This window comes from Sciurus vulgaris (genome assembly GCF_902686455.1).
Source record: "Sciurus vulgaris genome assembly, chromosome: 11".
In the NCBI taxonomy this organism is placed as follows: Eukaryota; Metazoa; Chordata; class Mammalia; order Rodentia; family Sciuridae; genus Sciurus; species Sciurus vulgaris.
This window is the reverse complement of record NC_136472.1, coordinates 17,034,553-17,056,878: the sequence shown is the minus strand read 5'-3', so window position 1 is coordinate 17,056,878 and position 22,326 is coordinate 17,034,553. Positions and strand designations below refer to the sequence as shown.

Sequence of the window (22,326 nt, the reverse complement as noted above, 5' to 3'; positions counted from 1 at the left end):
CTTCCCTCCCAGCCCCAGGTGCTGCCTCATTCGTACATTGGAAGAAACACCCATACCGTGGTCAGGAGCATGGGCTTTGGAGTTGGACAGATTCCTGAGACCCTGGTCTGGCTCTTCCATTTACTGATAATGTGACCTTGGTCAAGAGACTCTGAGCCTCAGCTTTCTTATTCAACAAAATTAGACCAAACTGCCCCTCTCAGAGGATGGCTTCAAGGGTTAAATGAGATATTGCCTGGAAGATGCTTAGCCCAGAGGTAAAACTCCATACATGTGAGCTCAAGGTTGCTCTCAGTTCCACCGTGGTGATTGCTTCTGTGTCACATGAAAACATGACTTGTACCAGGAAGTCTCTGCTGACGACAGTGAACACCTTGGAACTGGTCATTTCCCACCCCCCAGGACCATTTTAGCCTCTTCTTCCCCCCAGTACTTGACCACCCAGAGCCCAGTTTTCTGCCTCTTTGGTCGTTTGTGCCCACTTTAATCTGGGAAGAAGGTATTGGGGTGCAGGCCTGCCTACACCTGCACCCCGATACATTTCTGGGGAAATCCCAGAAATCTCCTGAAATCTCCTAAAGAGCTTTTAGTGATGGTAACATCCACAGGCCTGGGTAACACCTAGGAATGGGTGCTTTCCAAAGCACCTGGAGGGACCCTGATTGGCAAACAGGATTCAAACTTCCGGTCTAAGGTGGGTGGATGCTGAAGTGATAAGGAATGAGTGAATGACTGAGTCTCTGGGAGCTGATGAATTAATGGATGAATGAATGAATGAATGTCAGTAGGCGACAGTAAATGAATGAAAACGTGGAAGAATAAACGAATACTAGGTCCACCTCCGTGGGAAGAGATGCTGTTACTTTTCCCCAGACCTGTGCTCTGGGTCCCAAATGTGTGTCCATGAGCTCTGTGACTTTCAGAGCACAGAGCCCTGCCGCTCCCCTGTTCCTTTATCTCCTTTTCCTTGCCTGGTCCTTTCCCTCTCTGGCGTCTGATCACCATCTGCTCACACCCCCCTTCCTTTCCAGTTTCCCACGTCGCACTCCCTGCCTTCAGCTCCCTCTGCTCCCCACCCCCACTCACCCCACCTCCTGCTGAAACATCCACCAACTGGCTTCTTTCCCTCGTCCCAAGACACCTTGGTGAGAAGAGGCTTCGGACACAACAGTTACACAAAACAGTTTTATTTGATGAACACAGTGACTAACAGGGTCAGAAAGGAGCACAGACATTCTGCAGAAGGTGAATGGGGAGGGAGCAGCCTCTCTGCCAGCTGTCCCAGACCATGTGTGAGCGCCAGGCAGGAAGTCTCTGAAGTTCACTCAGGAGAGTCTCAAAGGCACCCTCTGCCCTTCTAGAGCCTCCTCCAGTCTCGACTGGATGCTTTGAGGGTGGCCCTTGGCCACTGTGGGACATGCTGGCCTGAGATGGGGGGACTAAGCTGAGAGGAGCCATTTCCCCCCTATTCCCCCTCTGTTCCCAGAGCAGTCTCCACCCCAGGGATGGTCAACATGTCCATTTACATCAAACTGGGCTCTTCCTGTCTCTGTCCACGTCTTCTCCTTCATTTCCAGAGTCCTTCAAGAACAAAACCCAGAATATGCACGCCCCCTTTCCTGCTGGAAAAGCCCCCACTATTCATTTTGTCCTTGAGCTTCCTCGGGCAGTATGGACACCAGGCCACCAGCCCCTGCATGGCTGCTCCACTCACTGTCCCCAGCCGCCCCACCCAGTATCACAAGCCAGGAGATTCAGTCCTGGTGGTGAGGGAAGAAAAAGCCCACCCTGTGCCTCTGACCCCCTCCTTGGGAAGGAGACCACTGACCCTGGGAAAAGGAAGATAAATGAGAGAAATAAACTCAAAGCAGGGTGGGAGGTGTGGAGAGGAGCCAAGGGAACCGCTGACCAGCCTCTTCTTCCCACCCATGGAATTAGAGCGGGAAAGGGGACCCAGCTCAGCAGGACTTCCTGCCCAAGCCTTGGGCCCTAGACACTCCTGGGAAGGATGTCCCTGTCGACAGCCAGGTCAAACACAGACATCTTAAAGCACGGACCAGCCGTTGGAGCCCCCAAATCCAGTGGGGGGTGGACTCATTTTCGTTCTATATTGCCACCATATGTCCCTTCTTCCTTTAAGGGTACAGTGTGACAAGCCGAGGAGCCGTGGAGATTGAGGGGGCAGGGATTCATCCAAGTCCATGCCTCCATGACATTCATTGTGTTGTGGTCATCCATATGGATATACGTGTGTTTATATTTATATATAGATTCATGCAGACAAAAAGCAAGCATCCTCACCCCAACCAAGTGACTTTTGGCACCAGTGCCCAGGGAAAACTTCCGGGAGGTGATGGGGTGGGAGGAGGAGGCCGGAGAAAGACCGGAGGTTCACAGTTCCCGAGGAGGCTGGAGGGATGGGATTCAGGGTGCGGGGAGCCAAGCAGCACACAGACCAGCACAGGCAGCCCTCCAGCCCCTCTCTCTCCGTCCTCCCTTCCCAACTCCCCGTTCCTGTGGTCAGCCAAGGAATCTGCAGGTTCATCAGCCCATTGCTTTCCAGTTCTCACCAATGATAGAGGAAGAAGGAAAGGATCTTAGGAGATCCGTGTTCAGTATCGCAGAGACTCTGCGAGAAGGAAAGCTCTCTACAGGGATCACGGTGGCCCTGGTGCCTGAAATGACAGTGAACTGATCCAGTTTTAGGGAACGTCCTGGAGCTCCTGGCCCTGGCAACAGGAGCGTTAATCCTTTGCTGACACACAGCTCATCCCTGCGCCCGTCCACTCCCGAGCTGGCTTTCAGAAAGCAGGATGAGGGCATGAGCAGGGTCAGTCTCTGCAAGCTTCAGGATCCTTAACCCTTGGGAGCCCTGCAGGACCGAAGTAAAGGAGGATGAGGGAAGGCCTGAGATGGGGAGCCACAGGAGGAGAGAGGCTGGAGCCAGAAAGTGAGGATTAACAGCAAAACTCGCAGGGTTAGAGGGAAACTCGCAGGAAGGAGAGAGAAAAGAGGACCCAAGATCCAAGAAAAGGATGGAAGGAAACACAGTTTGATCAGTTCTCACGCATCGATGTTGTAGGGTCCAGATGATCTTCCTCCATTCATACAGAGGGAAAGTGAGGCTCAGAAAGACTGAGAGACTTGGGCGAGGCCAGTCTCACAGACATAAGTAGCTGAGAACAAGTCTGTCTGCAGAGTTTCAGCCTCTGTCTGCTAAATCACAAAGGTCTAAGAAAGAATGAAGAAGTGAGAGGAGGGTGAGAAGGAGCCAGGGCAGGGGGAGGTGCCAGGAGAAGGTGCAGGCGCGCTACCTGGTTCTCAGAGAGCGAGGGCAGAGGTTGGGCAGGCCCCAGGAGACAGGCTTCCCTCGGGTCCCAGCCCTAGTCCACCACAAGGGTCTCCTGGCTGTAGGGGACAGACTTCTCGTGTGTCTGCTCTCCGCCCTTCCCCACGATGGGGCCGGGCCCCTGGCTGTGCCCTGAAGAGTAGCTGGCAGACTTCTCCCCGCTGCTGCTGTGGGAGCTGGCCCCGCACGTGCTCTGGCCCCAGCACAGCATGGAGGTGCAGGCCTGGCGGAAGCGGGGGTCGAAGAAGGCGTAGAGGAAGGGATTGAGGCAGCTGTTGACGTAGCTGATGCAGGTGCAGTAGGGGAAGACGTTCATGAGGAAGAGGTCGAAGTCGCAGGGCCAGTGCAGCAGGCTACCCAGCATGTAGAGCGTCTTCACCAGGTGGTAGGGCATCCAGCAGAGGGCAAAGGTCACCACCAGCACCACGATGATGCTGAGCAGCCGGCGCCGCTTCCGCAGGCCCTCGATGCGCTCCTTGCGGAAGTGGCCGGCAATGGTCTGGGCGATGAAGAAGTAACAGGTCAGCATGATGGTGAAGGGCACCACGAAGCCCACGGCGGTGGACGACACCCCCAGGCCCACCTCCCAGGCCCACTCTGAGCCTGGGGTGGCCACCAGGGAATAGTCCATGTAGCACTGCACCTTGGTGTTATTCTCCAAGTCCCCTGTGGAGCGGAACACCATGACGGGCACAGCCAGGAGGGCGGCCAGCACCCACAGGACGGCTGTGGCCACCGCCCCGCTGACGCGCAGCCTGAGCCTGGCATTGGCCACCGGCCTCACAATGGCCAGGTAGCGGTCGAAGCTGAGGCCAGTGAGGCAGAAGACACTGGCGTACATGTTGACGAAGATGAGGTAGCTGCTGAGCTTGCAGGAGAAGGTCCCAAAGGGCCAGTCATAGTCCCGGTACGTGTAGGTGGCCCACAGTGGCAAGGTCACCACAAAGGTCAGGTCGGCCACGGCCAGGCTGGCGATGAAGATGTCAGCTGAACGCCTCTTCTCCCGGCTGCTCCGAAACACGGTCCAGAGCACCAGGCCGTTGCCCGTGGTGCCCAGGAGGAAGACCAGCATGTAGATGGCAGGGATGAGAGCCCCGGAGGACTTCCAGTCCGTGTACTCACACTCGGACTGGTTGTCCGCGCCATAGTAGTTGTCGAAATCTCCACCTTCCTCCATGCTGGGGAGCGGGGAGAAGGTGGGCAGGGAGTCAGTCCCTCAGGTATCAGCTCCGTGGCTCTGTCAGCAGCAGCAAATGCCCCGAGCTTCTGGCTTGAGCCTTAGAGGGCCAGAGGGGCAATGATGCTCAGCGCCCTTCCCAGCCCTCGGGAGGAGCTGCTCTGGATGCTGGACCCCGGAGGATGTCTCCCCTGCACCCTCTCCAGCCTCAGCTAAGACACTTCCGTGCACCCTCCTGAGCCACTGTCTCCTCCTCAGTGTCACTCCCTCCTCCCAGGAGGAGCTTCCTCCAGACCAACCCCTCACTTGTGAGTCTTAAGATCTTTAAGTTACAGCCCACTTTTTGTTCCCCTCCTGTGTCACTGGGCAAGTAGACGGAATTGACCCCTGCTGTGCTGGGCTGACTGTTATCTGGGCTCTGCAGGCTGCAGCTCCTCCTGGCCCCGCCTCCTCCCTCTAGCCGACACCCACCTTCACCCCAGACTCCATCCCCCCAGTTTGCCCTGGTCCCCACCAGGGCCCCCCTTCTCACCCTCCTGTTCTCCTCCCTCTACATGGGACAAATTATGCAGACCGAAATCCAGCCTGACCTGGAGCCAGGGTGGGCAGGGGGCCAGGAGGGTGTGAGATTTCACGGGACAGTCCCAGCATCTGGCAGGCCCTCCTGGCCTGGCCGGGTGGGTCTGTCCCTCCACTCGGCTCCTGTGCTCCTGCCCCCACCCAGCCACACTTCACAGTAGGACTCTCTCTCCCCTCCCCTCCCGCTCCTTCATCTTTCTCTAACTCCTGGCTTCAGCCCTCTCTCTGAGGGGGAGTTTTAAGTTGGCAGATGGCATAGTAAGTTTTAGAAGGTTAAGGATAGAGTCACGGGATGAAAGAAATGCAGGACAAAATGATCTCCAGTAAAGGGACTAAATCTATGGGGAAACTGAGGCTCAGCCAAGTAAAGGTCTTGCTGAGGGTCACAGAGTAAATTTGGTCATGGCTTTTGTCTGCTTTTCTTCTTCTCCAAGCTCACACAGAACATGTTGTCAGCCCTCACTGACCTGTTGTTGAGTGAATGAGTGAGTGAGTGAGTGGATGTAGGGTCCAGAATTAGGGAGTAGACAGGGAAAAGAGCCCTATGTAGAAGAATAGGGAACACTGGACACTTTTCAGTCTTCAGGTTCTTACTGCCCTAAGCAGACCAGAAGGTTCCTCTGAGACCATGTAGGATCAGGAAGTTGAGCTAGAGGAGGAGACAGAGAAAATGGCCCCGACTGAGTATATGTCATGATCAGAGTCCCATAGAAACTCCCTTTCCCGCATCTGGTCACTGTTCTGGGAGCTCTGGGCAGGAAGAAAGGAAGAGTGTGCAATGCAGACTTAAAAGTATGTATCCCTCTGGTTGCCACCACCCCCAAGAGTAGGGGAAGCCACCCAAAGTTGGGCAGGAGGACTGGGGATGTAGCTCAGTGGCAGAGCCTATGCGTCTCATGCAAGGCCCTGGGTTTGACCCCCAGCACTGGAGAAAAAAATTGGCGGCAGGAGTAAGACTGATCACAATCAGGAGGTGAGTCTTGGTTGCATCTAAGACAAAGGACTTACGAAGCTTAAATCCACTGTCTGGAGGGAAAGTTGGTCAGAAAACTTTCCACAGCTATCTTCAGACAGAGGCCCCCAAGTCAAGGACCAGAGCCAGAGTGGATATGGATAAAAGAACCGGTTTGCAATAAGGAGTGGTTAAGACTGGGCATCTGTAGTCCCAGCCAGCAGGAGGCCACGGCAGAAGGATTCCTTGAGCCCAGGAGTTCCAGGCCAGCCTGGGTATCACAGCAAAACCAGTCTCCAAAAAAAAAAAAAAAAAAAAAAAACCCCAGAACCAGCCTCTGGTTGCATGTGGAGCCAGCATTACGGTGCCTTGGGATTTTTTCAAGATAATTTCTAATTCTAGATTTTTGTGGGAATTTTTCCAGATTTGGAAATTAACTCATTTTTTAAAAAAATTAAATCAAATCAAAAAACATTGAACAAGATCAGTAAAACATTCTTGGGTCCCCAGGTGGTAGTCTTTGAACAGGAGCTTGCCAAAATCAAAGGTGGGAGAACCACAGGGAAGACAGAGAGTAGAGGAAGGAACCTAAAATGCAAATAAAGAGAAATGGAAACACATAGGGCCAACACTGCAGGGCGAACGGAGAGGTGCGGAGGAGAAGGCTGCAGAGACGGCGAGGAAGACCCTGGGCGCCATCGATCCCTCTACCCAGAGGCCTGTGGATGGTGGACCTGGGATTCCCGGGGGGATGGGGTCCCCACATGCTGTCAGCAGGCAGTCCTCCAGGCATTTCATACATGTTCATTCTCTCTTCTAATCATCGCAGCAACTTTAGGAGGTAGACACGCCCGTTAACCTCAGTTTAGAGTCAAGGAAACTGAAACAGCCAGAGGTGGAGTGACTTGGTCAAGGTCACCCAGCCAGTCATTTTCAGAACCAGAATTGGAACCACAGCTGTCTTGAGCCCACAGACTAATCCATTATACTCCAAAAGAAAATGAAAAACCCTTTTAAAGTTGGGATTGTCTTAAGCATTATAGCATTATAGGCATGATGAACAATGCTGGGAAGCCTGTCATTTACTTTAAAGTAAGCTCTTGGGAGTAAGATGAAAACCCAGTATTTAGAAACACTCCCTACCAGTGATTAAACAAGGTATAAAAGTCCTGCCAGGCAATAGTTGGTATGTTATGCCACCTGCAATTCCCCTCAGTGCTGGACAAGGATTCTGCTGAGTAATAAAGGTGTTTGCAAAGTCTCATCTCATTGGGAATTTGGGTTGTGGGCTTTCCTTCCTTGCTTGCTTAATATGTGTAGATTTACTATTAATATTTTATGTGTTTTCCCTGAAAACAGGGGTCTTAACAGAACCAGGGTTAGCACATAAAAACCAGACTTCTTAGGGAACAGTGATTTCAGATTTACTCATTTGCTATGAAACTCTGAGTAGCCAAGATTGCTATGAGAAAATACAAAAACAGATTCTAGCTGCCGATCCCCTGTTGACTACTCTCAGAAGACCTGAAGTATGTAGGCAAATAATTCCAACCCCATCAGGAAGGATTAACAGGAACAGAAGAAATAAAGGGTTCCTCAATGTTAAGTTCACACAGTATAAGATGATATCATATATTTGTTAGCTTAAAATGTCTAGCATTTATTAACTACAGCAGTAGTCACGGGACTGACGTTTATTCAACCCTACTGAACTTGCTTTAACCTTTATGATCAGTTAAATATTAATATGTCTTATTGTTTAGTTAAAGGTTATCACAAGTAAACAATTACTAAAAATGATTAAAATATTTCATTGTCTAGTCTAGTAATGATCATACAAAATACTTTTGTTTTTCTCCTTGTGACCTTTCCCTGTTCTGAAATAACATGTGTAACTACCTACCTTTTAATGTATAAAAAACTGGCTGGGAAAAATAAAATTTAGAACATAGCATCCATTCCTTGAGTGTGTGTTGCTTTGTTGTCCACCGCGTTGACGCCTACTCCATCACCTGAGACCACTATGACCCCTGCTAGGGCTGGACCCCAGCATTGGTACAGTGAAGGTTAGGGCCATAGACTTGATCCAGAAACCACAGAGTCCAGCCATTGCCAAAGAGAATTCCTGGTTGCCCGGTGCCTCTAGAAAGACAGCAGCACCCGGCCTCTGGAATCTTGGCAGTCTGCAAAATAGTAGTCAGGACTCACAATACCACCCAGAGCCTGGACTTCATCGTCGTAATACACAGGGTAGGAACTTCTTGGGGCCAGCTTGCTTCTGCATATTTGGCTAATAGCAGTTTCAGGCAGGTGGCTAGATGGCTTTCACTATGACCTGACAGCATGACCAGGCACAAGTGATGGGCCCGTCAGACTTCTTCTGTGTCAGGCTCCTTTACCTATTCACAGGGGCCTGAGAATTGAGCAGAGGCCAGTTTGACTCAGACCAAGTCATAATAGATGGCTCTGTTTTGAGTTTTTGTTGTTTTCTGTTTGGGGGGTTTTTTGTTTTTGTTTTTGTTTTTTGTTTTTTGTTTATTTGTTTTTTGGTTTTTGGGTTTTTTTTATGCTGCTCTGGACATTCCAGCATAAAGACCAAGGCTGAGTTCCCTAGTGATCCCAGATCCTTCCTGGTTCTCTCAGAAAGATACATGTGCCCATAATCATTGTGGCTTGGACAACAGAGAGAGGGAAGAAAATGAGCTTGGAATATCCCTGAACTCAGTCCCCCTCTGTCCCCCAGCAGTTCCACTTGGATCCCAAGCCAGGAGCCTGCAAACCCCCTGGGAAAAAATATGGACCCATGTATCTAATCCTCTGGCCTCCAGGTTTTTTACCCCAGAGGAGGTAAAAAAGCAGTTAATCTTACCAGAAGGACCAGGTTAATTGAAACAGGAGGGAACAGGGGACCGGGGCTGGAGGAGACCACTGATTGGGACCAGAGGAGGTGGAGTACTGATAAGACCCAGCCTCCAACCCAGAGCCAACTGGAACCAGATGGCCTGAATATTCCCTGCAGTGGCAGCTTGAACAGAAATCAGCCAGCCTCACTCCTCACCCAGCTTGGCTTGATCTGCCCCTGACCCAGAGTGCACCATTCAGCACAGAAGGTGGAAGATGGGTCAACAGGACCAGTAGCTGAAGGCTGACCTGTGTGCCTCAAGGCTCAAAAGTCACCCAGGGACTAGACGTACACTAGACCTGGACCTGAGACTTGCTCTTCATTTCTGTGCCCCTCAGCTTGGCCCCTGGTAAATGTCTCTTGAATGAAAACAAGAGAAAAAGGTGCTCAGGCAAAGGTAGCAACAGGTGAGTCTTCACCCTGGGTCCGTTCTCCTGCATCAGCAAGAGAACTCTTGGCCACATTGATCCAGAGCAATCTACTCTGCACCATCTGGGAAACCAGCAGCTAAGGCAGAACTGTTGGCCAAAGTCCCTGGGGCTGGGCTTCCCTGGAGAGGTCCAAGCACGTTTCCTGAGGGACTTCACTCTCTCCTGGGTGATTTTTTCAGGGTATTGTGAAGCATCTGAGACGAACAGCCCCTGGAAGGAAAGCACGCCAGACCTGCTGCAGAGTCCTCTAAGGAGAGCCCAGACTGTGGGGAGACCTCTGGAGTCAGTGGTTCAATAGCCCTCACCCAGCCCACCCCCTGACTTGTCCCTGACCTAGAAAGCAGAGACTGGTGTGGCCCTGTATGTGTGTGACTGCGTGCACTCTGGATGTGAGTTCTGTGTGTGCTGCGAGGCCACCTGGATTTGGAGTCTGCAGGAGCTTCTGAACGGACTGGACTCGGGCGTACGTGGAGATGTGAGTGTGCACTAGGTGCATGCATTCCTGTGTATGGAAGAGCGTGCCTGCTTGCATCTGCATGGGACGTGCGTGTGCATTGGCGCACCATTCACGCGTGTGGAAGGGTGTGCTCGTCTGTGTGTGGTGGGATGAGAAATCTGGATAAGCATCCTACTTAGAAGACGGGAAGGGGGTTAATTGGATCTCTCCAAGAATTTGGGATGAGGGGCAAAGCTGAAGCCTTCTGCTGGGACCCCACCCAGACTTGCAGGAAGCCCTGGGCTGGGGACATCAAAGTGGGCGTGGGAGTGCTACCAGCTCTGCTCTAGCCGACTTCTCACCTCCTCCCGCCCAGCTCCAGCCCCCACTTCACAGTCTGCTTTGAACTCCATCCTGGGAACTCACTCAGGGCAATGGGATCTCTTTCTCTCCTTCCCTGGAGTCAGCCACAGCTGACTGACCCTAACAGCTGGTGGTATTATGGAGGGAAAGAGGAGGGGAGGGAGGCCAGGGAAGCAGGCTAGATGAAACTTGGCTACCCAGCCCACTCTGGAATCCCAACTCCCCTGTGTCTGTAGCACCCCACCCAGACACACACACACACACACACACAGACACACACACACACACACACACACACACCTCCCACTTTAGCCTTTAGCAGCTTATCGGACCCAAACAAATGGTCAACAGCCTTGGGGCAATTAAAGCAGAGCCTCCATCAGCAGTTCCTCCCCCACCTCCTTCCTACCATTTGGTGCTACTTCCAACTTCCAAGCCATAGTTCACACTTTCAGAGCTTCCTGGGCTCTGGAGACCGAAAATCACACCACCTGGATTTAGAAATATGAGTTCCGATCCCGTCTTGGTTATTAATCATTTGCTGAGCAAATATTTATTGAGCAGCTACTATGTGCCAGACTCTATCCTAGGCACCGGGCACACCGCGTGAACAATTCAGACATGCACCCCAAATTCCGCACGTACGGTCCAGAGGCGGGGAAGAGAGGAAACACGAATGGCAAATAAATGCAAGGCAAAGAAACGCAGTAGAATAAATAAAAACCTGTGTTTTCAGAAATCACAGAGAGCCGGGTTCTCTTGGGGGGTCACTGACGACCTGGCTGAAACCTGAATGACTAGCTGCAGGATCAGATGAGAATCTGTTCTCCCAGATGGGACCAAACCCCGGCTGATGGGTTATTTGTAAGACTATATGAGCAACAGGGTCTGGAAGCTTCACCTTATCTCCCTACTCACCCGCTGACAACCCTCACCCATCAATATCCACCTGTCCCCCATACTGAGCACAGCATGCCACACATAACCAGCCTCTCATAAATCCATGGGGACCATCTCTGAAATTTCAGAAGCAATAGGCTTTCTTTAGGATGAGCTGGATGGGGGTGAGGTGCCTGTGACTTAGAACAGGAAAGATTTCTAAAACCCACTGAGGTCCGTGGTTCCAGTGAGGTAGAGGTCCTCAGAAGACATCCGTGTGGCAGAGGCAGGACACAGGCCAGCATCAGACCTCCGCACTCCCCCACCCCCCAGCAAGATAACCCTCTCTAAACCCAAGGGTCTGCACCCTGAGCCCAGATTTTAGCAAGTAGGTGTGGTGACTCCGGTTGGCCTTGTGTTGCTCAGTAGGCCTTTGATGAATAAAAACTGAGAAGATGAATTCATTATTATTTAACAAATGGGGTGGGTTAGATAAACAGATGCCTTCCCAAAAGAGCACAGCTCAGGGAGAACAGGAAGGCACGCCAAGCAGGCTTTGATGGTGAGAAGGTCATTAATCCATCCCCCCAACACTGGACGCCACCAAGGAAAGTGAGACCCCAGGGGAGAAGAGCTTCCTCCGGTCTGGTGCCACCCAGTGGCCCCCTCCCATCCCTAAAGAGTTCCAGCAAAAGGGGTCTTTCTCCTCCTTGCCCTTGCTGGCCTTCATCCAGCTGCAAGGAGGGACTTGGGCAGGAGGCAGCTCGGACAGGAAACAGAGCAGAGGCAGGAAGGAGGTCAGGAAGAGACGGACGAGACCCCGGCCAGCTCACGCTCAGCCCTACCAGCCTTCAGGAGAGCCACGCCGCGTTTCCAAAAATATTTACAGTGAGTCTAAATTGATGAGGTCCTGTATCAGCCCTGACAATGGCAGGATGCAGAGCGGCCCTCCAGGGGAGGCCACCACGCAAGCACCCCAGGGGCCAAACACGGCGCCTGGTTCTCAGGAAGGATGGCCTTGCAGCTAAGGGAGGAAATGGGGCCCTTCACCCTGAGGCCAGAGCAGGCGCTGGACAGGACACCCCATCCCCCTCCCTGAAGAAGGGAAAGCATCCTGGACTCTCAGAACCGCAAAAGGCATCTTCCACCTGCCCTCCCGTCCGCAGGCCGGGGCAGAAATCTCCTCGGCTGCGCCTCCTGCTGAGGTCCATTGAGGGACCTCTTGAATACCTCTGTGGACTGGACACTCACTCCTGCCCCTGACAGTCCATCCCATTCCAGTGTGGACATCCCTGCTCCTTCACCAGTGTTTCCTTCCTTGAATCTGAGTGGTTCCAAGCAGAGGGGTCTGGAGCCAGGGGACAGTGCTGTCACCAAGAAGACACAGTCACAGGCAAGGAACCCAGCCATTCCAAGACTCAGTTTTCTCATCTGTAAAATGGGAGTCATTACAGCATCTTCCTCCTGGGTCTGCTGTTAGGAGTCCCTGAGAGGGTGGAGGAAAAGAGCTCAGTATTCAAGGATGCCACACGGGCAGGAAGAGCGGGTCCAGCCGTAGGGACGCAAAGTGAAAGAGTTTAAATGCCTGGGGCTCAAGTTTTTTAAGGCCAGAGAAATGAGCAGCGGCCATTCCATCTCTGATGGTGACACTGGAGGTCTGCTCCTGCACGGTCTGTTCCGCCGGGCCTCCCAGCCTGTGGACCTGGACCTCTGGGAATGTGACCAGGCTCACGGAGGTGAGCTGCAAGTGTAAAAGACTAAGTTTCAATGACTTAGAATGAAAAAAAGAACACAAAACTACCTTATGAGCATTTTTTTCCCTGTGGATTGCATGTCAACATGCTCATACTTTGGACACTCTAGGATAAATGAAACATGTCGCTGATAAGTAAGATATAATAAACATACATGAAGCTAACTTGTTTCTTTTACTTTTTTAAGGTGGTTACTAGAAAAATTAAGACTACATACGTGGCCTCAGTAACATTCCTGTTCCACAGCAGCAAGCCAAAGGATCAGATCTGAGCTTCATGGTGCTCACTCTGGAGCACCTTTGAAGGTGGGTCGGAATGAGGAGGCTCATTAGGAGAGGTGCACTTTCAGGGGGCTGTGGCAGTGCACATCTGTCATCCCAGCCACTCGGGAGGCTGAGGCAGGAGGATCTCAAGTTTGAGGCCAGCCTCAGCAACTTAGTGAGACCTTCTCTCGAAATAAAACTAAAAGGACTGGGGATGTAGCTCTGTGGTAATATACCTGTGAGTTCAATCCCTTGTACAAACAGAAAGAAAGAGAGAGATGCAGTTTTACAGACCAAGTTCTGTATTAGAGAAAACTCCGGTTTAAATCTTCCAATCACAAGTAGTTTGTCATGAGGTAGAATAAGAGAGATGTGACTTCTCTCCTCCCTGAACTGGAGCCTCACATAAACAGAACTACCAGTAATAGGTCCAGCTTATTGCATCCTCATAGGTAAAGTTTATTATCAGGCACTGAGTAAGCACACTGAGGTATTTTTATGTTCTTTCCTGATCTAATTTTATCTTTAAAATGTCTAACAGTGATTCATGTTCTCATCCCCATTTTACAGATTGGTAAAGCAAGGTTCAGAGTTGCATGGCTGGCTCAAGATCACATGGCTTCTGAGTAACAGAGGGAGCTTGACTTTGGCTCTAGAGGCCGAAACCTATGCAGCCCGGAGGAACTGCCTCAACCCCGTCCCAGCCTCTGCTCCCAGGTAGGACCTGCTGGTGCTTCACAAAAGGGGAGCATCAGGTATCTCACAGATGGAGCCTGTTTTCTCCTCCACCCAAGGATGGCCAGGCTGAGTAGGGAGGAAAATTCTTCTAACCTTAGAACTCCAACAATTGAAGGATAATTCGTAAGACCAGCGTGCTAGCAATGATGCAAAGTAGACGTAAAGATCAAGCCAGGAATCTTTACATAGCAGTAACAGTAGTAGTAAATAATAATAAAGGTAATGGCTGAGACTTCGTGCTCACTCTGTGTTGAAGGCACTGTTCATGAAGATGGCAATTGAAAGAGCAAACTCTGGAGGCCAAATGCCTGGTTTTAAATCCTGGAGGTGCTAATATGCCTCTCCAAGCTTCCGTTTCATCCAGTGTAAAACAGGGGTAAGAGTATAACGCAGTTTTCAGAATTATGAGAGTCAATAAAAACTTATGTTGCTGCCTGACACAGGGAGAATGCTCAGTAAACATTGCTTATTATGCTTTTTATTTTTTTTTTTGAACCAAGGATTGAACCCAGTATTGCTCAACCACTGAGACACATCCCCAGTCCCCTTTTTGTATCATTTTTTTAATTTTTTTATTTTATTTCTTCTAATTAGTTGTACATGACAGTAGAATGCATTTATAAGTTTTGATAGATCATACATAAACAGAGTGTCATCTCCCATTCTTCTGATCATACATATTGCATTATTTTTTATTTTGAGGCAGGGTCTACCAAGTCGCTTAAGGACTCACTAAGTTGCTGAAGCTGGCTTTGAACTGGGGATTCTCCTGCCTCAGTCTGCCGAGTTGCCGGATTACAGGTGTGCACAGGTGTGCACCCGCCTGGTTACCCCATTTAATTCCCACTATAGCGCTCGGTGTAGAGAGGGTCAACGAGGATCACAGGAATGATGCTGTTCCCAGTTTACAGATGCAGAACTGAGGCACGAGACATTAAGAACTCTGTCTGAGTCCCGCCGCTTCCAGATATTGGAGGTGGGACTCAGCCGTGGGATGGCTGTTCCAGGGTCTGCAACCTTAAACACTGTGCTAGGTGACCCATGACCTTGAGCAATTTGTAAAGTTCTATATATATATTTTTTTGTCTGGCCCTTTTTTAAGGGTACTTTCCATCTCCCATTCTTCCTGCATGAAAAGTGCCTTCTCTGCCTGGTCAAGACTTTGAATACAGCCAGTGTGAGCACAGAGAGGTTGCAGCCCCTGGGTGTTGCAGGGTTCTGCTGATGAATGGCCCGTCAGACACCACTGGCAATCTGCCTTGCCGAGAAGGCACGATGCTGGTGCTATAGCATCTCTCGCCCTTGCAGCTGCTCAGGGTCTAGGGATTGTTGGAGAGATGATAATAAGCACTGGACATGGGTGGGTCAGAATGAAGCACCCAGTCGCCTCCTGGGCCAGTTGGTTGTCCGCAATGCCTCTGGCTGCTTGATGATGCTGACCTCTAGTGGACAGGTCTGGTCCGCAGCCTTGATTTCCCTGAGCCTTGAGATTTCCAGCCCTGGCTTCTAGAACTGCCTCAAGGGTACAGACCCAGCAGACTGCATGAGTGCCCAGCTCTGCCTGACCTCTTTCCTTCTCCTGAGCTTCCATGGCCCCTGGAATTGACAACCCCAAATATCTGATGGCTTTGGAGCTGGAAAGGACGCTTAGCAAAGGAAACTTACCCACCAATCAAATCAGCTAATGACTTTGAAGCTGACCAAGTTCCAGAACCAGTACAGGTCCCCAGTCTCGGAGAATCAAAACCTTGGTCCCTCCGCCTAGTTCGGTGTTTTGAGCTACATATTCTCTCCTGAAATGTGATCCCACTGCACTGAAATAACACAATATTATATTATGACACTGATACAGGGAAATAAATGTTCCTCTTACTATTTTCTCTTTGGGTGGTGCAGGAGCAAAACCACGAGATGCTGAATCATCTTCAATATTATTCATGACTCTTCCTCTAGCATGTCACTCTGCAAAGACAACACAAGAAAGGGAAAATGTAACTCTGTTTTATTAAGGAAAAAGTATGGATTAAAAATAAACTAAGAAATTGTCTTAATTAACTCACAACTGGTAAGAAGAGTTGATAGGGAAGTCCCGGGAGACAAGAATGTCATTGCTGAGCACCTGGCGCCACCTTGTGGTCACTTGTAGGACGACAAGCCCAGCCTCCACTCCCCTGGTTTCTTCATCCAGTCAAATTTCCTGGGCATTTCTCCTGTGCCCTTTCACCTCTGTTCCTTCCTTAAGACCCTTATCTGAACCTTTTATCTCGCTGAACTTTGTGCTGAAATCCTTTGTGCTACATCTACTAATTTGAGTATTAAAAAAATCTGCAGACCCAGCTGAGTTGGCCCAAGCAAGATGTCTTACAGAGATATTCTTTATCAATGACCCCTATAACCTATTCCAGTCTCTATCCTGGGATCCTGAAAATAAATAAATAAATAAGTGCTGCATAGAAATTTAACTAAACATGTCCTAAAGCGTGTGTGTGTGCTTTTTCTCTTTCCCTTTTTCTTACTTTGGAAATACATTTTCCAATTTCTCTGGCACCCACCATTCTGATAAGACAGATGAATTTCAACCCAGAGAAGGGGGGACATTGCTAATTAGTGACCAAGTCGGAGCTGGAGTTCCAGGCACCTGCAACTCGCTCAACAAATGTCCACTGATTTCCTCCTCCGTAGGAGACCTGGCACTAAGCCAATGGTGAGGGAAAACACCACCAAAACTCTGCCCTCAAGAGACTGGCAGGCTGGTGGGGAGAAACGTCTGCTAATGAACGACATTAAAAGTACAGTGTGGGTGTGGAAAGAGTCACGAGGATAGAGTTACAGCTAGAATCAGAGTCTTAGAAGTCTGACTTTGAAAGACATGAGTACCAAAACATTTATGAACCTATTATGATCTATTCAGAATTTTTAAAAAAAATAGAATAAAAAGTATAATTTCATTAAAAAAAAAAAAAAAAACATTTCTCACAGGGCAAAATGACGCACACCTGTAATCCCACCAACTCAGGAGGCTGAGGCAGGAGGATCACAAGTTCAAGGCCAACCTCAATGACCTATTGAGACCCTGTCTTGAAATAAAAAAATAGAAAGGGTTGGGGATATAGCATCCCTGGGTTCAATCCCCAGGACCAAACAAACAAACAATACAAAAAACAACTTATTTCTCCCATGATGACTTCTTTGAAGATATTTTAGATTTTTTTTAAAAAATCAGTGCTGGTGAGGATGAAGAGAAAAAGGAGCTTCTACACACGGCAGGTAGGAATGTAAACTAGCACAGTCATTATAGAAAACAGTGTGGAAGAGTCAGAGGATCCACTTCCCCACTACTGAGCATACATCCAAAGGAAATGAAGTCAGGAGGGCAAAGTGGCAGCCCAGGTCCACGGCACCATCTTTCATGACAGCCAAGAAGTGGAAACAACCCGTGTCCACCCACTGATGAGTGGACAGAGAAACAGCGGCACTTACACCCAACAGAATATTAGTCATAAAAAAGAATGAAATCCTGCCATTCCTGACAACGCAGGTGAGCCCGAAGCATGTTACCGCAAATGAAATAAACCAGGTAGAGAAAGACAAACACCAGAGATTCTTCCTTGAGTGTCAAAGCTAAAATGGTTGATTCCATAGAAGTAGAGTGGACAGTGGGGACCAGGGACACAGTCGGGGGATGCAGCACTTTCTTAACGTGGACACAGCGCTGGATTAGATCCCAGCACTGAAAAAGACAGAGACAGAGAGGGGAACAGTGGTTCCCAGAGGCAGAGAAAGCAGGAGGGACAAGAGGGGACGGTCCACGGACATGGGGGCACATTGGACGGAAGGAATCACTTCTAATGCACAGAAAAGCAAGCAAGCCTGGCAACAAGTCATCTCATATTTCAGAATAGTAGTAAGACTGGAATGTTCCATGTGCAAAGAAATGATGAAGTTTTGAGGAGACGGATACCAGTTACTCTGATCTGACCATTACACATTGTGCAACCCGCATTGAAATACGGCATCGTTACGCGTGTCCATTAAAAATGAAATTTAATTTTTAAAATTGTAAAATGAAACACAGGTTTTTAAAAATTCCATAGCATATCATGAAAAATTAGGAGTGACCCTGTTTCATTAATGTCTGAAATACATAGTCTGCCTACCACGAACCCCAGAACTGGATGCATGCATAACAGAGGTTTGACATCATCAGGAAAATTTAGGAAGATCTTCCTGGGGAAAGGAAAACTGTGCTGAGAGCTACAGGATGAGGAGGCAGTTGAATGAAAATTATAGCAAGCACTGGGAAGAATATGTGCAAAGGTCCTGTGGCAACTTGGAGTTTGGAGAGGGAGAGGCTAAAAGAAGACAGGTGAGTCTAAAACAGAGAACAATAGGGACTGTGTTTTAAAAGGAGACCAGAGGCCAAACCACACAGATCCGGGAACCACCTGGAGTTTGGTCTTTATCCTCCAAGAAATGAAAGCTATTGAAGGGTTTTAATTAGCAGGGTGTGGTGGCATGATCCAGCTGGTGTTATAGAAAAGCCACACCAGTTGTCGCGGAGAATGGACAGAAAGAAGGACAAGAATCCACCGAGGAGACACTAATCCCCGCGAGAGTTCCATTGAGAGAGATTCAGGACTGGATGTGGGTGTGAAGCTGTCAGGGCGTCTCTTCGGTTTCCTGTTTGCTACAACTAAATGAATGGGGTGGCATTCATAGAAACCGGGTGTGGCAGAACTGGAGAGGGAACACCAGCACCTCTTCTCCTTTCCCCTTTAGCGATGGAGTCAGAGTCCTCTTACTCACTGGGGCGCACCTGTCCTGGCTCCCGCTCTACTGGGCTCCATGCCCTGCAGCAGCACCCCCTGGTCTCCGCCAGCCCTTCTAGCTTGGCACCACGTCCTTCCATACAAACTCAGAAAGGCAAAAAGAAGAGGGAACTTTTTTTTTTTTTTTGGGGGGGGGGGGTGCTGGGGATTGAACCCAGGGCCTTGTGCATTGGAGGCAAGCGATCTACCAACTGAGCTGTGTCCCCATCCTGGGAACAGATTTTTGACCCATGATTGACAGCAGCCAGTGGGAATCCGTCTCTAGGACTTCATGGCGTCTTTGTCCTGTAGATTAGCCATTGATAGGCACCCTCCTTCATTCTCCAGCCCTCCTTCCTCCTTCACTCTCTGGGTGGGTTTCTCCTATGCACAAGTCACAGCTCCAGACTCTGCTTGCCAGGAACCCGGCCTAAGGCGGTAACACAACTGTCGATTTTAGCCAGGGGCCTGGCCTACCTGGCTAGAGGCTGGATCAACAGGAGAAGAGCAGAAGCGCTGTGTTCTTCTGCTGGGTCTCATCCTTTAAAAAAGGGAAATGCCAACTCGGGAGGCTGAGGCAGGAGGATCACGAAATCACAGTCAGCCTCAGCAACTTATCGAGCCCCTGAGCAACTCCATCAGGTTCTCTCTAAATAAAATATTAAAGCAATAGTAACAAAAACGGCATGGTATTGGTACCAAAATAGAAAGGTAGATCAATGGTACAGAATAGAGGACACGGACACAAACCCAAATAAATACAATTTTCTCATACTAGACAAAGGGGCCAAAAATATGCAATGGAGAAGAGATAGCCTCTTCAACAAATGGTGCTGGGAGAATTGGAAATCCATATGCAACAGAATGAAACTAAACCCATATCTCTCACCATGCACGAAACTAAACTCAAAATGGATTAAGGACCTCGGAATCAGACCAGAGACCCTGCAGATTATAGAAGAAAAAGTAGGTCCAAATCTTCACCTTGTTGGTCTAGGACCAGACTTCCTTAACAGGACTCCCATAGCACAAGAAATAAAAGCTAGAATCAACCACTGGTATAGATTCAAACTAAAAGCTTCTCTCAGCAAAGGAAACTATCAGCAATGCGAAGAAAGAGCCTACAGAGTGGGAGAATATCTTTGCCAATCATACTTCAGATAGAGCACTAATCTCCAGAATCTATAAAGAACTCAAAAAACTCTACTCCAAGAATTCAAATAATCCAGTCAACAAATGGGCTAAGGAATGAATAGGACACTTCACAGAAGAAGATCTACAAGCAATCAACAAACATATGGAAAAATGTTCAACATCTCTAGTAATAAGAGAAATGCAAATCAAAACCACCCTAAGATTCCATCTCACCCCAATTAGAATGGCGATTATCAAGAATACGAGCAACAACAGGTGTTGGCGAGGATGTGGGGAGAAAGGTACACTCATACACTGCTGGTGGGGCTGCAAATTAGTGCAGCCACTCTGGAAAGCAGTGTGGAGATTCCTTAGAAAAACTTGGAATGGACCCTCCATTTGACCCAGCTATCCCACTCCTTGGCCTATACCCAAAGGACTTAAAATCAGCATACTACAGAGATACAGCCACATCAATGTTCATAGCTGCTCAATTCACAATAGCCAGACTGTGGAACCAACCTAGATGCCCTTCAATTGATGAGTGGATAAAGAACTGTGGTATATATATACAATGGAATATTACTCAGCCATAAAGAATGATAAAATTATGGCATTTGCAGGCAACTGGATGAAAATTGGAGAATATCATGCTAAGGGAGATAAGCCAATCTCAAAAAGCCAAGGAAGAATGATATCGCTAATAAGTGGAGGATGACACATAATGGGGGGGAGGGAAGGGTTAGTGTTAGGGTTAGAGTTAGGGTTAGGGAGGGGGGCAAGTATGGAGGAAGGAACTACTGTATAGAGGGTAAAGAGGGGTGGGAGGGGTGGGGGGAAGGGAAAAAATAACAGAATGAATCAAACAACATTACTCTATGTAAATTTATGATTACACAAATGGTATGCCTTTACGCCATGTACAAACAGAGAAACAACATGTATCCCATTTGTTTACAATAAAAAAATAAATAAAATAAAATAAAATAAAATATTAAAAGGCCTGGGGATGTGGCTCAGTGGTTAAGTGCCCCTGGGTTCAATCCAGGGTATCAAAAAAAAAAAAAGGAAATTGCTTACTTTCGCCTCCTGTCTTTCCCCTTTCCAACAGACTAGGGCATTGAGCGGGGATGGTGACCACAGATGAAGATGACATCCCAAGGGACAACAGCTTGTTGGTAGCAAGAGGAAGGGCAGTGGTCAACATCCAGTCTCTCTAGCTCACATCTCAACCAACACCACCGCTAATAGGGGACAGTGGCACTAGACCGGACTCGAGTTCAGTTTCATGCCCGCTGCCTCTGAGGAGCCCTTAAGAAATCCAAGTGCAACGGCCATTGATCAGCTTGCTAGGAGCCGGGCGGTCAGAGGGAGGTCTGGGCTGAACAACGAAGACTGTGGAACCACTCGCTTCATGTGCGGCTGCTAACGCAAGCCCGGTGCGTCTGAGCGGGCCTGGGCAGAGGGCGGTGCCAGGAGATGGGTTCCCGGAGAGCCGCCCGGTGGTCCCCTATGAGGCTGCCTCCCAGTGACACGTCCTGTGCAAGCTTCCCCCCTGCAGTGTGGCCCCCCCAGGGGAATGGGCAGAGCGATGGTATCACTCCCAGAGTTGGGGACGTGAAGAGTGGCCTCCATCAGGGTGCCCTTTCTCTCCATCACCTGCTCTGAGGGACGTCCACACTGCAAACTGCCCTGTCGGGAGGCCTATGTGGCAAGGACCCGAGGGCGGCCTCCGGACAGCAGCCAGGGAGGACCTGACCCTTTAGTCCAGCATCCCGGTGAGACATGGACCCTGCCAGTAGCCCCGGGGGCTCTGATTCGGAATCTGCAACCCCAGTGGAGCTTGCAGATGGTCACGGTCCCAGGGTCGCAGCCTCAGGAGACTCCTGGCTAAGCCGCCGCCAGACTCCAGGGCTGGGGAAACCGCGGGACAGTGAGCACTTGTGCAGTGGCTCCACTGGGGAGGAATCGAATCTCTGTAGAGAAGCAAAGCCCGTGCCCAGCCATGCCCTAGCCTGAAGGACTCCCTCCTTTGGTGACGGGCAGGGAAAGAGGGCAAAGTGGGCAGATGGCAAGATGGGATCCACGGGAGGCATAGGGAGGGCGTGGTCAGTGGCCTGGGTGCTGCTGACAGATGAATAATAGGAAAGCGCCTGGTGGACGTGGGGACACGGACATCACTGGTGACCTTAGGATACAAGCTGATATTTCAAGACTGACAAGTCTGGACTGGGACCCGTTTAAATGATTAGGAGGAAGTCAGAAATAGAGAACTTTTACTAGAACTTCGACAGTGAAATAGACCTATCACTATAGGACAGGAATGTTTCTAACTGAGCATGTTTAAAAGCCAGTGAGGACTTCTGAGGGGACAACGTGAAGAACTCAGAGATCTGCTCCCTGGGAAACAGGCACAACCAAAGAAAACCTTTAAACGACTGACGTAAGGCCGTTAAGGTCATAGAACAGATGAAACATCTACTCAAGAACCAAGTCTCAGGAGGAAGGACAACAGACTAGGGAGCAGGCGCCATACATGCCCCTCCCCCTCCTCCTCTTCT

The 22,326-nt window shown here is 49.7% G+C and overlaps 1 protein-coding gene across 1 annotated transcript; it reads right to left on the bottom strand.

Annotated features, from left to right (window-relative positions):
• Positions 1–1,171: 1,171 nt before the first annotated feature.
• APLNR (apelin receptor) lies at positions 1,172–4,945 on the bottom strand. Its single transcript, XM_079102338.1, has one exon. The coding sequence runs from the start codon at positions 4,524–4,526 to the stop codon at positions 3,384–3,386; it is 1,143 nt and encodes a 380-aa protein (XP_078958464.1). The 5' UTR covers positions 4,527–4,945; the 3' UTR covers positions 1,172–3,383.
• Between the last annotated feature and the right edge of the window lie 17,381 nt (positions 4,946–22,326).